Here is a 17,609-nt window from a genome sequence, read left to right on the forward strand (position 1 = left end):
AAAGAGAGCCTATGGTTAATTTCGCATTTATTAAGAATTTTATTTTAAAGTACCCCAAAAATTTAGTATGAAAAAAAAAATAGTTAAAATTTAACTAAAAATCACTAATATCTCTATTATTTTACCTTCGATAGCAAATTTGGATAAGAAGTATTCATTAATTAAATTTTGTTTAGCTCTAGACAATTCCACTTCATTACCATTAGGGTTGCCAGCCTGGCTGGATTTTTATTTTTTTTTTTTAAAAGAGAAGTAACACTCAGGCAATTAATATGCCTATATTAAATGTGTTACTTTCTTTGGAAAGGGGATAGAGTGTAGAGGAAAAGGTGGTGAAAGGAGGAGAAAAGCTTTTTAATTGACAACTCTGCTATTGCGCGTTATGTTTGTTATTATTGCAGGTTGCAGCGCCTCTGGTGGTGAGATGGCGCCTTAGTCAAGCCAACAACCTTTATTTAATTATTTTACTTCGGTGGCGTTTCAGTGTTATACCACCGAAGGAGGGCGCTGTGATAAATATTAGTTATTAGTAAACTAATAATTATTATAAACTGATGTTGTTGATTGGCAGCGGCTGGGAATCGAACCCAGGCCACAAATACCATACCAAGCTTAATGATCAAACGCACTAATCAATTAAGCCGCAGCACATTTAATTTGTCCAGCTAAATATACATTTTCGATATTAATATCCATATTATTTATTACTTAAAATTTACTGACTACTAATTAGTACACAATAATAACTTATACAATAAAGTGTATGTATTGTGAAGAAAGGAAGTTTTCTTGGGAAGATTTACAAAAACTTCCGCAAAACCTATAAATGGATGCTTATAACCGAGAACATAAGAAAAGTTGTATGTTTCGTATTTTCAATACAAGTAAGCAAAGCTTTTTGTGAAAGAGTTTTTAGTATTTTAAACAATCTCAATACTAAAGAAAGAAACCGAATGTCATTCGACCTGATTAGAGCTGAAATATTAATACATACAAATTTAAAGCAATCTTGTAAAGATTTTCAGATATCTAAATGTTTGGAATTTACCAAATCCGTAAGTTCAAAAACTGCAAAAAAAAAACACTTTTTGTCAGAACTTGAAAAGCGACCAAGTGGGTGTTGTATGCCTAGGAAAACACATACAAAAACCTTCTTCAAAGATTTTGAAACAACATCGACATTTTGAGTTGTTTCGAAAATCTAGTTTACGGTAGGTCGTAGTACATTAGTACCTGTAACTCACACATTTTTAGACCGATTTAAAATTTTTTAACAGTTATTTAACCTTCGCTTTACCAATACCCACCCGGGTGACCACATCGATTTTATTGGTTTAATATTTTTTTTAATTTTGTTTCGATTTAAATGAAATTTGTACTCACTGAACAAATTCTAGAGTTCTATAGAATTTCATAGAACCATTTTAAACTTTTTATAAGGTTTTTTCAATTTTTTAAAATTTCGTTCGTCGCATATATTTATAGAAGTGTAGTGTCACCCGGGTGGGTATTGGTAAACCATGTACATAAAAAACCTTTGGTAAAGCGAAGGTAAAATGCAAAGAATTTCATAAAATGTATGCATAAAATGTATATTCCATGAAATTATGAGAAGTTTTTATAAAATGTTTCGCATTTTTTCGTAATTTTTAAAATTCAACAATAGTTATTTTAATTTTTGTCTATGAAAACCTATTTTTTTTGTACAATATTTTAAAGACAATTCTATATAGAAAAAACCGAGACATTACTTGTTAAGTTTTCGAAAAAGTTCGCAAAAGTTTACCTTGTAAATTAAAAACTGTACAAATATTTGTTTGTTTGTATAGTTAATTCCTTTTTTATTCATATACGCTGGGGGAGAAAATACTAAAAAAGGTGTTAATGAAAGTTGAGTAAAACCATTTTTTGTTAAGAACTAAATTTTCTTTATACATTGGTATACATACATTTGTATAAGCTTTCATAGCTAAATAATCAATGAAAAGCTACTAAAATCAAAAAAGTTGATAAATTTTATTTTTTTAGATTTCTTAACAAAAACAATACTTATAACTTACATATGTATCAAAAAATGCACGTCATTTTAAAATTAAAATCGGACAAAAACTGACTGAGTACTGGTCGATAAGTTGACGTGCATCACTTAAAACTTTTTTTAGAAAACGTCTGAATTTGAGTGTGTTTCCAAAAAAAAAAAAAACAAAATTAACATTTTCTCAGTAATATTTTTAATGTCCAGTTTTTTTGAATTGTCCATCTTTTTAAACCCCAATGTCCAGCTTTTTGCGAATCTGAATCTGGCTTCCCTAATTTACCATACTCTTTTTTAAAAGAAGGTCAAAAAAGACCAATGCCTTGAGGATTTAGAGGGCTAACATATTCTACCAAATTGTTCTCCGTAACATTTTACATACATTTGCTAAACCTAAAATGTAAGGATCAAATGGCGATTCAAAACGCCGATACACGTGTCTTTTTTTTGTCTCTTCTATAAAAATTTATTGGTCAGACCTTGTCATTTTGGCAAAAATTTTATTTTGTTGTATGGTGTTATTGTTACCATTATTTCTTACAAATGAAAGTAAAAAAAGCTTTTGTCGAGTCTAAATAGTTGCGCAAACTTATCAGAATTGTGAATTGTTTACGCGAGTGTAAAAATGCACACTACATTAGGACCCTTAATGAGTAATTTATTAATCATGTGACTTTAAAAGGTGATGTTAAATTCGAATTTGAGTTTTCCCCAATACTAATTTAAATTTGTTATTTCCCAATGAGAATTAAATATGTATCTATTTTTGTGTCAGTGAATTATGTATAAACTCCGAAATGCAAAAATGTTTTATTTCAGTTTGTAAGACTTATTAGTTTAATAATTGGGTAAATTTGTATACACGTTTGAAGTTTATTTAATATGGATACTATTGGAAAGTGTGGATAATAAGGTGCACATGAAAATTACTTGGTCAGTTATGTACATACTCATATGTATGTATATCTACGTGTATGTATGTACTTAAGTATGTATGTATATTTATTAAATATTTAAAATATATGTATGTACATAAATATGTATATTTATTTACTAGTATGTATTATAGATCTGCGTCAGCCTTTTACTTTATAAAACTATCGTTTTCTATTGACAAATATGTCTTCGTTTTCACTTTTATTTTTAATTTAAATAGTCAAATACCTCACGAACTAATGAACTAACCGAATAAATATTAACGAACTTGAGCTTTATTAAATATTAGCACATAGGTACAATATCTAAATGATTTTCTATAAATTACATGCGTGTATCAGTTATTAAATTTTAATACATATAAAAAATGCTGCACGGAATATTTGTCATGGATTTGAAGATATGATAATATGTATGTATGTACATAGTTATATGTATGTGTTCTACAGTTTTTATGTTGACTAAAGATTGAATACATCAAATTTTCAAAATAAAATTAAATGAAATATGTAGAAAGAACATTTTATGGAAATGCTGAATAAACAATATTAACCCTAACTTTAAAGAAAATTGATACATAAAGAGATCATTAGAAAATTCTAATGAGATCACGACTAAAGTTTACAGCATAGTGGGAAACATGAAATAATACAGTTTTAGGACATAATATTCTAAATCAAAGCGCCAAGTGGTTGCGATTCGCTACCCCTACGTAGTAAAATATAAAAAATGAGAAAGCATTTCATAAAAAATGCAATTAATATAATTAATAACGAAATTTTATGTTTCTTGATACTTTTATTAAAGTATCAAGTATCAAAGATATAAATATTATCTTTCAAAGGGAGGGAACATCTCCCTTGTTCCGAACTACGTGCAGTTGTTGTTATTCGCACTACGTACAATGGCAACAAAATTACTCACTCCTGATTTGCTGATTTTGGCATGGGTTAATAATATTGGCTGTGAGGGCAGATCTATGCAAGGCTTATTCGCATTGATCTGCGACTTAAGAAAACCACACAAATAAAGTCGACCGTGGTAAAATCGCACGTTCTCAGTGGCAATGTACTCAAATAGCTAGTGCTGACTAATGTGGCATGAGCTGTGTGGCACGAAGCGCCGTCCTGTGTCGTTGGTGTCCATAGCATCCAATTCAGGCCAAAATAAGTTGGTAATCATCGGCCTTAAGCGCTTTCGTTCTCAAAGAAATATGGAACGATAACACCGCCAGCCCAAAATCCACACCAAACAGTGATTTTGTTTATTGGCGTACTCATTCATCCGGAAATAGGCCTCACCGTAAAATAGTCGAAGCGCGCGGAACATTACCTGAACAGAATACCCATTTTGATAAAACAATTTTATCATTTGGAAGTATTGTTGAACGCTACATCCAAGGCAAATTTATTTACAGGTATACCCAATTCTACAACAAATACAACTTTACCAAAAACAACACGTACTTTGTTTTTGTAAAATTATTTGTTAGCTGTCAAACAGCTAAACAACAGCAGACTGCAAAAATCAAAAACAGGGGTGAAAATAAATAAATACTTGAAATTTACTTTCAATAAGTACTCCATTCACTTTTATATTATCAATTATTCACTTTTCTGCTATTTTATATTTTTTATTAAAAGAAACAAAAACGTTAATTTAAATTAATATTGAAATGTAAACCAACTTTGACAGCTAGAAGTGAAAAAACAAATCGAGCAAAAAAAAGTCAGCTGGCTTTTCGACGTCACCTTATTAGATACGCCTTGGCTACATCCGTCCATGGTGATTTGACAAAACAAATTGTATAAATGACAGCCAATTCGACAGATGTGGCCGCTAACAACAGTCAAAGTTCGGAAGCTCCAATTGGAAGAGCCTTTAATTATTTTGATGTGAATAAATAAAAATGAGAAATTTGCAAATTTTGTAAAATTTAAATTTGTAAAACTGCTCTCATGCTCAATAAATTGGGCTGATAAATACTGAATAGTTAGTTAATTATAATAGAAAATTTATTCCAAATAATACTGGTCAAAAAAATTTTGTTATAAGAAATGTACTTACTAATTTTGAATTACTTACATCATTCGAACACCATATTTATTTTGATTTGACAGCTACGACAGAAGCAATCGAAAACGATTCATTAGAAACTATCTCATCTAATCAGTCAAATTAACTATTTCAACAAGATCTCAATGATTTGGTACGTAAATTAAATTTGTCCAAACAACAGGCAAAACTTTTGGACTCAAGATTAAAGGGGTGGAATGTATTACAATCCGAAACAATAATATGTTACTATAGCTAAAAAGTTTTTTTCAAGTATTTTGTAATAATGATTATGGATCAATGGTTCGAAAGTAACTTTAAGAGCTGTTTCCTAATAATTTGGGAGCCGTCAGCGATGAACACGGTAAACGATTCTACAGAATACATTTCTCCGATAGAAAAACCATATCAGGGCAAGTGGGGTCCATTAATGCTGGCGGACTACTGTTAGACATTACAAAGATACACTCCTTAAGCAAAATACAGAAGAAAATCTTAAAGATACATTCACGTTTATATTACATTATAACAAAATAAAATCATTGGCCCATAATCATAGTCAAACACTAAAATCGGTTCTTTTTAAAAACAACTTTAAAATAAAAACCAGCTTTTAATTATTTTGGTACTCTGTATAGTCAAAATTAAAGTATGTTTTAAATTGAACCGACTTTAACTGGGTGCCACCTCAAATATAGAAAATGTTTTCATACAATATACAACAAAATAGAGACAAGTGGCACCGCTAAACAGCTGACATAGAAAATTAAAAAAAGAGGTAAACAATAAATGTTCTTTAACTGTCAAAACTCGTATATTCGAAGTCTAGAGCTTTCGAATTCGAATATACGAGTCGCAGCAAACGTTCAGCGTTGCCATACTTACGATCAATGATCAACTCAAAGCTTTTATTCAATGTTAATAATACCCACAGATATGATACAGTTTGGGAGGCACTGCTGTTTGAAAGCAGTGCCTCCCATTAATCCGTTATATTTGAATTCAAGTACACTTTCGTAACAATATTTAGGATATTTTGATACTAATTTTATTAATAACTGTTAAATAATTGCAAAATATTTGCCATAAACTTGTAACATAAACATTTTTTACTTTGTGACGAACTTTTTTACTCCGCAAAGAACAGCTGATGCTGTTGTTAAACGAATTAAAAACAACTTCAGCTAGTTTTATATTTAGAGTCGACTTCAATGTCAGAAGTATACTTTAACATGTCTATGATAGACCTAAAGTCCACTCTTAAGTAAAGTCGAGTTTAATTCTCTTAAAATATACTTTATTTTTGACTATGATTATGGGCCATTCTGTTGATGAAATCTGAGATATTCTATCATTGAATAAAATCAAATTACGAAAGAACTATTCGTATTTAAAACATTCTAATTTTATTTCAGTTTTTTATTTCTTGTTTCAAGCATAATTATACAAAATTTGTCTTGTTATATGCAAAAAGTGTTTTTTTTTGTTGACCATTGTAATTTATTATTATTTTTCAATACATTCTACATACATATATAATAATATACTGTATAAATTCATATTTTCAGACATTTGCCGCCAAACACTCGGATGCCGAATCATTATTAAGTAATTTAAATAACAAATACTACTATTACACGAGAACACGAGGTTTATTTAGGATATGCTATCCCAAAGAAAGACCACCTACCAGTGCAGGTAAACTACTAATTTATGTACATACAACAGAGTATGACATTTGATTATTTTTTGTGTTGAATACAAGAAATCATAAGATATGTAAACTAAAATAATCCTATTAACTATTAAACATTTTAGTGCCAACATATTTGTCACCGATTGAGACGCACTGTTCAAACATTGATTATTTCCCTCAAATGGATGAGGATAAAAGTTATAGTGAAGATTCCACTTCAAGATTACATTTAGCTCGTTCCTGTGTGGCAATGTTTATATTAAGGTAAACTATAAATACTCAAAAGTTATTGTTTTACCCCCATTTTCTCAATCTCTGGCTATTTTTTTATCGCGACGATAATCTGACAGTTCTCATAAAAAAAATGTTAATTTTAGGTTTATCGTTACGAAAAACGATAACCAGATATTGAGAAAATGGGGGTTAGTTTTTTTTTGTACTAACATTTGTATCTTATTGTATTTAAATTTTTAACCTTATTTGGTAATTAATTCTAGTTTACAATAAAAAAGCATTAAATTTTTTTCGATTATTGTGTAGTGACTTGTTATCATATTTTAATATAAAAAATATATGAGTGCCAGATTTATTGATTAATGCATATTTAAAATGTTTACAATACAATTTTATTAACGTTTTTTTTATACCCTTCACTTTCGTGAGAAGGGTATATAAGTTTGTCATTCCGTTTGTAATTTCTACATTTTTCATTTCCGACCCTATAAAGTATATATATTCTGGATCCTTATAGATAGCGGAGTCGATTAAGCCATGTCCGTCTGTCTGTCTGTTGAAATCAATTTTCTGAAGGCCCCAGATATCTCCGGGATCCAAATCTTCAACAATTCTGTCAGACATACTTTCGAGAATTTTGCTATTTAAAATCAGCAAAATCCGTCCATAAATAACGGAGATATGAGCAAAAATCCGAGACAACCTCTGAAAATTTCATCAAAAAACACAATGTATTGCATGCTTTGACAAAAAAACAACAAAACGTATGTTTGGATGTGCAAGCTTTGTGTATTTTGTTTTTTTTTGTGTTTTGTTTCTTTTGGCGTTGTTGTTTTTTATACAACTAAAGTTTAGTTTGGTTGTGTGTTGGTTTTTTTGACAAAAAAACAACAAATCGTATGTTTGGATGTGCAAGCTTTGTGTATTTTGTTTTTTTTTGTGTTTTGTTTCTTTTGGCGTTGTTGTTGTTTTTTATACAACTAAACTTTTGTTTGGTTGTGTGTTGGTTTTTTTGACAAAAAAACAACAAATCGTATGTTTGGATGTGTATGCTTTGCGTTTTTTTGTTTTTCTTTTGTGTTTTGTTTCTTTTGGCGTTGTTGTTGTTTTTTATACAACTAAACGTATGTTTGGATGTGTGTTGGTTTCATTGCCTTGCGTATTTTGTTTTTTCTTTTGGTGTTTTGTTTCGTTTGGCGTTGTTGTTGTTTTTTGTGTTCTTGATAAATTTAGGATGCTGTACGCTGAAAGTGGGCAATGTACATACATATATACTAATTATAAAAAATAATAATGCATCCACAACAAAGGTGAAGGGTATATAAGATTCGGCATAGCCGAATATAGCACTCTTACTTGTTTTTATACATACATATATACATACGTAATGAAAATCTTATAACGAAAATTAAAAACAAGTGCTCATCTTAGCGGGGTGATAGATCGGCACTATGAAGCCTTCATAGCGTTTTGCTCTGAGCGGTTAGGCTGGTTTTGTAATTTTAAATCAGCCCAATTATGAATAAAAAATCCGCTGAAGTTTTTTCCCTTTTCCCATTTTTAACATTGTATTTGAATAGTAAAAATGGGAAAAGGAAAAAAACTCCCGCGGATTTTTTATTCATGATTCGGATGAATGTATTTTTACCGACATTCTAGAACTCATCATTAATTAATGTAAGTACGTGTAAGTACCTATGGATGTTCTCATTTCTTATGTACCATGGCATGGTTCATAAGATTTAAGTAGGTTCATTCCAAAAACAAACTTTCAAGAAACTAATATTTTAGATACGAGGATTTGACTTGTGTTTTGCATGGTTGTTATGATGTTAGTCTTGTTTTGACTAACCTAGCGTTTACACGTGCAAGTAACAGCCCAGCAGTTAAGCAAGTAGCCAATGATCCCTTAAATACAGTGATTGTCACAAATGTCTTATCACTTGGCTGACTACAATTTATATATTTTGGTCATTTGACACGTGTGTGCACATTGTACTTTATGCATCCCAAGTAATCTATCGTGAAGACAATTGACACTTAAGTGTCTCTAAGTAATCTGGAGTGTAGTCACTTTAAACGTTTTGTGAGTAATTCGTACAAACTGGTTTTATACAAATTGTGTTGATATAATTCTCACACAGTTTATTTTTATTTTTGCTTAAGTATACTGATATTCCATGTAACATATTTAGCATGAAGTCAGTAGTCACTTTAGTGTCTCTTACTCTCTACTGAACTTTATTTTACCCACCAGCAGCGTTGACTACTTTCGATCAGCTATCAGATAGTCACATTGTAATCAAAAGAGTCATGCTGCTTAGGACATGTACGTGTTAAAATAACTAGTCAAGTAGCTGATGAAGTAACCAGTTACAAAGCTAGTAAGGTAACTGACGCTATGTAACCAGTATGTGAAGCCAATGCGTTGCCTACTTTGGACCATCTGTAATCAAAAAGAGACAATTGACCCCCTACTTAGTTCATGCCCTTGCTAAAATGACTAGTCACGTGGCTATTGAAGTAACTAGCTCCAACCCTAAATGATGGGTAAAATCACTAGTTCGGTACTCCTAGAACTGCTGGGAGTTCGAAAAACTCAATACACTCACACTTTTGCACTAACACAATCACACATGCAGTCATCTGCAGCTCACTGTCTAGTGAATTTAGCTGCACAGTGATTTTTGACACTTTCATACAAGTGAAGACAAACAGAGTTGCCAATAATTAGTTTTAGACATATTTACTAGGGTATTCAATTAATCGGGATTCTGGTTTAATCGGTTAACCGAGCAAATAATTAATCGGGGTTTAAATTTATTCGATTAATAATCGGTTAATTTAAAATTATTCGATTAACCGAATAATGTCTATTATAATTTTATATTGAAAATAAAACCACGAATTTTGTGTACAAAAACATAAAAAACAAACAAAACATAACAATTCAACCAAAAAATAATAGCAAATATGGTATTTGAGATCCTTTTTGTATACACATTTGATTTTTTTAGTATTTTAGTGAGATCTTCTGAAATAATCTTTTAAAAAAATAATATAATTTAATTTTTTTCCTTTTAAACGAGTTTTTTCTTTAGATTTAATAAAACTACTTGGATAAAACTCTCTCGCTGATGTAGATGTTGGAGAAATCGAAAGCATGATAATGAATATCCAATATCTCAGTTTTTTTTTTTAGGTTTTTCTAAGCATATCAAATCTTTTGTTATACCATTGGTATCCTTTTTGGATTGTTTTAGATATTGAATACTTTTGATATTTTCGTTTAGTTTCGTTAAGTTCTGTACATGTTAATGCAAACAAAGTTTCAAATACATGTAAATTAAATATGTCAGTTGTTATTCTCACTAAACATTTTTCTTCGATGTCCCAAAAAATAGATAATCAGCCCAATTATGAATAAAACATTTTTTCCCATTGAATTTGAATAGGAAAAATGAGAAAAGGACAAAAAAAGTCCCGGGGACTTTTTATTCATAATTGGGCTGAATTTTAATTTGAAATTTGTATTTGAATTGAAATGGAAAAATAAATACAAAAAAATATGTTAAAGTGCAAAAAAAAAGGAATTTCGGTTAATCGGTTAATCGAAACAAATTAATCGGTTTATTTGTTATTTGAAATTAATCGGTTAACCGATTAACGGTTAATCGATTGTTTTAATAACTAAAATTGTTAACACTAACATTTTCTCCAGAAATATTTGTATTTGAAAATTATGGTAACACTTTATTAGTTAAAATTATAAAGCTGTGGAAATTACAAAGTTATTATGTGGACTTCTTCTGTGGACTTAAAATTCTTTTATTAATACTTATGTATCTATTTGAGATGAGCGTGACTTTTGAAGAACGTCGTTCTCAGTGCACGTGATTTATAAATCACTGTTCTTTTAAACAATGGCTGTGATCACGTTTTGTCTATGTTAAGCAAAATAACATAGACAAAAAATAAATCTGTTCTTATGTTAACCAAAAACTAATATTTCGATGGCTTAATATAGAAAGGTCGTATCTCATTTTTATTCAATATCGGGTTTTTACATATTCTGGTAGACAAAACTCAAATAGACCTCCCTTAAAAAATTCAGTTTCCTATGTTGACGAATAACAGATTTACAGTAATTATAAAAAGGCCCTAACTCATTTAAAAAATTGTTTGAAAGAAAAACCCCTAACTCATTTAAAGTTGAATGCATATTTTTTAGTTTATCAAAAAATATTTTTAGAAAAGTTGTTTGTTTTAAACTTTTCTAAAATTATTTTTTGATATATTACAAATTTTTAATTTTTTTTTTCAATTTCACTTTCTGATATTATTGAGGTTTTTCCTTCTCCTGTAAAGTAACTAAAAGTTGAGATACGACCTTTCTATATTAAGCCATCGATTTGCTGATTTAAAAACGTCTGTTAAAAAAAACATAGGAAAATAACAGAATTAAGCAAATGCAACAAAACAGAAAAGAGGGGAGGGGGTATTGCCAATTTTTTGAAAATACTTATTTTAGGCTAAAATTTTTAGCAGCAGGGGTCTCTACACAAAGTTTTATGATGCTAGATCTCTTGGAAATAATTTTTTGCATCAATTTTGGCTTTTGGACACATAGTGCGTTGTAACTTTAAGAATACAGTCAAAAAAAATATGGTTACAAATTCATATGTATGAATTTGTAACTTTAAGAATACCGTTATTTCACTAAAACGAAGTAATCATGAAGAACTAGAAGAATTTCCGTACTACATGAGAACCTCTGCATATTTTTTCGTTCACATTTGTAATTTTTATCATTGCGCGCAAAAGTTATGCTGGTTTATCGATAATTTGTAAAATCTAATCAAATTTAAAAAGATTTTGCCAAAATCCCATTATAAACTAGATTTTGAAATGGGACATCTAATTAAAATCTAGTAAAATATACTACTGAGATTTTAATCGAAATCTAATTTAGATTACATAAAGACCTACAATTGATGTTTTTTGGGTAATATAATATTTTTTGACGAAAGTAAGCAAATTCAACTGGAGCATTACTTATATGAACTCCCAACCGGTCAACATGAATATCCATAACGTTTGTCCAGAGAACAATAAGAACCATATTTATTCAGCAGAAACATAAATATCAGGAATATCAAAAATGTTGGAGATTTTGACTAAAAATAAATAAATAATTTTTCAATTTGCGAGCAAAAGTTATTTTTTTATTAAGTTATAATTAAAAATTGTTGGTGTGAAGACTTGAAGTTCAATATAATTTACTGTACCAATCAAGTATTCAATGTATTGTGTTTAATATTGTATTTTAAATATTTTTTACTTTTTCAATAAACCTCAACACAATAGGTTATGGGCCCAGGAGCTCGTTGAATAAATTGTCATAAAAAAAATAAAATATATAAAATATTTTAAAATTTTTAACAAAAGAAAATTAAAAAGATTTTCTGAATAATTTATTCTGAAAATGTCGTTTTCCGGTTTACCGCAAATAGAACGGCTAAAAGGTCGAGATAACTGGGAGCAATGGAAATTCGCTATAAAGGCTTATTTTGAAATGGAAGGTTTGTGGGAGTCTGTGCTAGGAACGGAGCAAGATATCAAGAAAATTGTTATGGCTCGTTCAAAATTGATTTTGCTAGTGGACCCTCTACTTTTTGTGCATATTCAAAATGTTTCAACAGCAAAAGAAATATGGGATAATTTTATCAAAGCCTTTGATGATTCTGGACTTACACGCAGAGTAAGTTTGCTGAGAAAATTAATTACAACCAAGATGGAAGATTGCGATTCGATGGAAGATTTTGTAAATGTCATCATGTCAACGTCAAACAAACTTTCTAGTGTCGGTATGAAAGTTACTGATGAATGGATCGGCACGTTAATGTTGGCGGGTCTCCCAGATTATTATCAACCTATGATAATGGGAATTGAAAGTTCCGGTGTGCAAATATCAGGAGATTATGTGAAAACTAAGCTTCTTCAAGACACAAAATCTATAAACTCAAAATCTTCAGCCCTCGTTACTAAGCCACATGTAGCAAAGCCTCAAAATAAGAAGAACTTTAAGAAAACTCAATGTTATGGTTGTCGTGAGTATGGTCATATTCAAATAAATTGCCCTAAAAATAAAAACAATAATAAAAGTACTTCAAAGAAGACTATGTTAGCTTTATCTGCTAGAAGTACAATGTCAAGTGATTGGTATTTTGATTCAGGAGCAACGTCTCACATGTGTAACAATAAATTTTTGTTCGACAATTTAAGGAACTGTTCTGAATTTGAAATTATAACAGCGAATAATTCTGTAATGAAGGGGAATTTAATGGGTGATATCAATATGAAGGTCAAAGTTGGTGAAAATCCTAGTGATATAATTTTACGTGATGTTTTATATCTTCCTGATACTAATTCAAATTTATTGTCAATTTCCAAAATAGTCAAACATAAACATAAGGTAATATTTGATTCTAGTGGATGCAAAGTCATTGATTCCGATAATGAAATAATTGCAACAGGCTCATTGATAGATGATATGTATAAATTAAATAAAACAAATTTAAAAAACTATTCTGCAAAAAGCATTGCTTTTGACAAATGGCACATGAGACTAGGACATCCATGCAATGAAAATTTAAAAAAGGTTGTTAATATGGTTCATGGTATGGAAGATGTTTCTTTACAAAATGAAAGTTGTACGGTGTGTATTAAGGGAAAAATTAGTCGATTACCATTTAAAGATAGTGGATCTAGAGCAAAAGAGCTTTTAGGCATTGTGCATTCCGATTTATGTGGTCCAATGGAGGAAACTTCATTTAGTGATTCTCGATATCTATTGACTTTTATTGATGATTACAGTAGAAAAGTTTTCGGATACTTTTTAAAATCCAAGGATCAAGTTGTAAAAATATTTGAAGAATTTAAAAACCTTGTAGAGAACCAGACTGGTCTAAAAATAAAAGTTCTACGTACTGATAATGGAACTGAATTCTGTAATCGAAGAATGAATGAGATTATTAATTCTTCTGGCATTATACACCAAACAACTGCTCCATACACTCCAGAACAAAACGGTCTAGCTGAGAGGATGAACCGAACCATAATTGAAAAGGCTAGATGCTTGTTAATTCATGCAAATTTAAATAAAAAAAATATTGGGCAGAGGCCGTAAACACAGCTGTATATTTGGTAAATAGGTTACCATGTAAAGCTCATGATAATGGCACTCCTGAAGAAGTTTGGTCAGGACGTAAGCCTACATTGAAGCACCTAAAAGTATTTGGTTGTATGGCTATTGTACAGGTTCCAAAAGAGAAGCGCAAAAAGCTTGACCCTAAAGGTATAGAATTGTTATTTGTTGGATACTGTGGTACATCTAAAGCATATAGATTCCTGAATCCAAAAACGAAGAAAATAACAATTAGTAGAAATGCAGTATTTTTTGAGAACAAATTTCATGAAGATTCTGATAAAAGAAATGACAATGTATTCTACATTACATTTGATAAAGAAACGAATAATGTTGTTAGCCCAATAAATGATAATATAAACAATGATGAAACTGATTCGGATTCCGAAAGATATTATTCAGAGGATGATGCTTTAACTATTCCTACTTCAAGCGTAAATACTCCAACAATCTCATTAAGTGATAGTGCTGAAAATATCGTAAGTGATAATGTACATCTAGAAGAAGTCATAAATGTCGAAAATTCTGAAACTGAAAACATGAGACGTTCTACTAGAATCCGTAAAGTACCAGCTCGTTATCAAACGTTGAATTTACAGAACCTACTAATGTAAAAGAAGCACTTAATGGCCCTCAAGCTCAATTATGGAAATGTGCAATGGAAGAAGAGTACAAAGCTTTACTTGATAACAATACTTGGATAGAATGTGATTTACCAAAGGACAAAAAACCAATATCGAACAAGTGGTGTTTTAAAATTAAACGTGATTCTACGGGAAAAATATTAAGATATAAGGCTCGTTTGGTGATAAAAGGGTACTCACAAAAGAAGGGGATTGATTATGAGGAGACATTCTCGCCAGTTGTAAGATACTCGTCTATTCGTTTACTACTTGCTTTGGCTGTTAAACATAACTTAGACATTGATCAAATGGATGTTGTCACAGCATTTTTACAAAGTGACTTGGAAGAAGAAATTTATATGAAATTTCCAGAATGTTTTCAAAATCAAGATGGTAAAGTCTGTAAGTTGAAAAAATCCTTATATGGATTGAAGCAGGCAAGCAGGTGTTGGAATCAAAAACTAAGTAAAACATTAATTGACTTTGGAATGATTCAATCCAAAACTGATCCGTGTATATATTACTACGTAGAAGGGGAAATAAGGATGTACATAGCAATATATGTTGACGATATTTTGATTTTTTCCAATAATTCAAAGATGAAAAACAAGATCAAAACATATTTAATGTCAAATTTTAAAATGAAAGATATTGGAAATGCGAATTTTATACTTGGTATGAAAATAACACGTGACAGAGAAAATGGAAAACTGTGGATTGATCAAGAATTGTATTTGCAAGACATAATTAAAAGATTCAATATGACAGAAAGCAAAGGAGTTAGTACACCACTAGATTGCAATCAAAAGCTATCATTTGAATTGTCTCCAAGTTCTGAAGAAGATAAAAATGAAATGAAGAAGATTCCATACCAAGAAGCTGTAGGTAGTCTTCTGTACGCAGGACAGATAAGCCGACCTGATATTACATATGCAGTGGGCATACTTTCTAGGTTTAATAAAAATCCTGGGAAGGCACATTGGGTTGCTGTCAAACGTGTGTTCAGATATTTAAAAAATACTATAAAATTAAAACTTGAATTTTCCAAACAGTCAGATGGTGAAGTTACTGGTTTTGCAGATGCCGACTGGGCAAATAATTTAGATAATCGTCGTTCTACAACAGGCTACGCATTTTTATTTGAAGGCTCTGTTATATCTTGGAATTCAAAAAGGCAAACTACTGTGGCACTCTCTACAACAGAGGCTGAATACATGGCAATGGCTGCAGCATGTCAAGAAATAATTTGGCTAAAATCATTATACTATGAGATATATGATGAAAAAGAAAAACCTTGGAAGCTATTTTCGGACAACAAAAGTGCTATCGCTTTGGCACATAACAATTTATATCACGCTCGTTCAAAACATATCGACATTCGTCATCACTTTGTTCGCGAGCTGGTGCAAAATAATTCTATACAAATAAATCATATTGGTACTGAAGACATGGTAGCAGACATACTTACTAAACCATTACCTGCCGGAAAATTTAATGAATGCCGCCTAAATCTTGGTTTAAGAGAACTTCAATTCTAGTGGGGGTGTTGGTGTGAAGACTTGAAGTTCAATATAATTTACTGTACCAATCAAGTATTCAATGTATTATGTTTAATATTGTATTTTAAATATTTTTTACTTTTTCAATAAACCTCAACACAATAAAAATATACCAACTCTCTTGAAATATCTTAAATAATTATTGAAGTACACTAAAAATAAACATTTTTAATTTAATTTTTTTGCACTAATTCTTCAAAATCGAGAAATGTTTAATACTTAAAAAATCTAGTTAATATTATACGCGATTTGCAATGCTCTGCTGGTTGTGCGTTATGATTCTCCGAAATATTTGATTTTCCTCATATACATTTTCAAAACAGTGACGATCTTTGAGACTTATCACATTTTCTTTTACTTATTTTGTGTCTTTGTTGGTTCCAATTTATTATTAAATTTCAAGCCATCATTGTGAAAAAGTTGGCCAAAAGACAATTGCTGTCTTTTTTAAAACATTCAATATTTTTTTAAAAAATGTATGATTGCGTTTTTTGATTAAAATTAAATAAATGTAGGGAGTTAACAAACATGTTCGACAAGGTATCGCACCTAACCCGTTCTAAAAATCATTTCCTTTTGAAGACAGTATATTGAACCAAAAAATTTTCTATTAACAAAAGATAATTCAAAAAAGGGATCTACCATTTTCTAAAGATTTTCCACAATTATGTCATATGGTTAACAACTTACTGAGATAATAAACATACATATAGTAATATTTTCATGTTTCGATGAATTATTAAAAAAAACCTCATATAGATTTTTAAGCATAACTTTGTAATTAGTTTTGAGGAATACGAGAAAAATTGTTTTATACATACCTACTTATTAATATTTTAATATATTTACAGCTTTATAACAACATTTTGTGCTTTTTGGACCGGTCTTTCTGGATGCTGGAAAAGATCATCTGGTGCTATAACAGCAACATCAATACTGTTATTAGCGACATGCCTGCTTGCGGCTGGTGCTATGGGCCTTTGGCATACCGTAGAATTTTTTGAAAAGGAAAAAGTTGTTGGAGAGGATTTTTACCAACAATGGAATACTGTTAGTATTTTTTGAGTTTCGTGAATTTCGAAATATACTGCTCATTATTATTTTTCTTATATACACAGAAAAAATTAACTTTCAATTCAAACATTTATCCCATATTGAACTGGTTTCAATTATTTCATAATTAAATCAAGTATTCATTTGCTCAAAAACAAAATTTCTTGATATTTTCTATTGAATTTTGAGTTTTGAATTTGATTATTTTGAC

The 17,609-nt window shown here is 30.2% G+C and overlaps 1 protein-coding gene across 1 annotated transcript in view; it reads left to right on the forward strand.

Annotated features, from left to right (window-relative positions):
- Positions 1–17,609, forward strand: part of LOC135956926 (uncharacterized) — a 41,514-nt gene that overhangs the window by 16,695 nt on the left and 7,210 nt on the right. The window contains exons 2-4 of the mRNA XM_065507537.1: positions 6,595–6,724; positions 6,845–6,986; positions 17,197–17,395. Of these exons, the coding sequence (XP_065363609.1) occupies positions 6,595–6,724; positions 6,845–6,986; positions 17,197–17,395 (471 nt within the window). The remainder of the gene's footprint in view (positions 1–6,594; positions 6,725–6,844; positions 6,987–17,196; positions 17,396–17,609) is intronic.

The sequence above is a fragment of the Calliphora vicina genome, chromosome 4 (genome assembly GCF_958450345.1).
Source record: "Calliphora vicina chromosome 4, idCalVici1.1, whole genome shotgun sequence".
NCBI classification, from domain to species: domain Eukaryota; kingdom Metazoa; phylum Arthropoda; class Insecta; order Diptera; family Calliphoridae; genus Calliphora; species Calliphora vicina.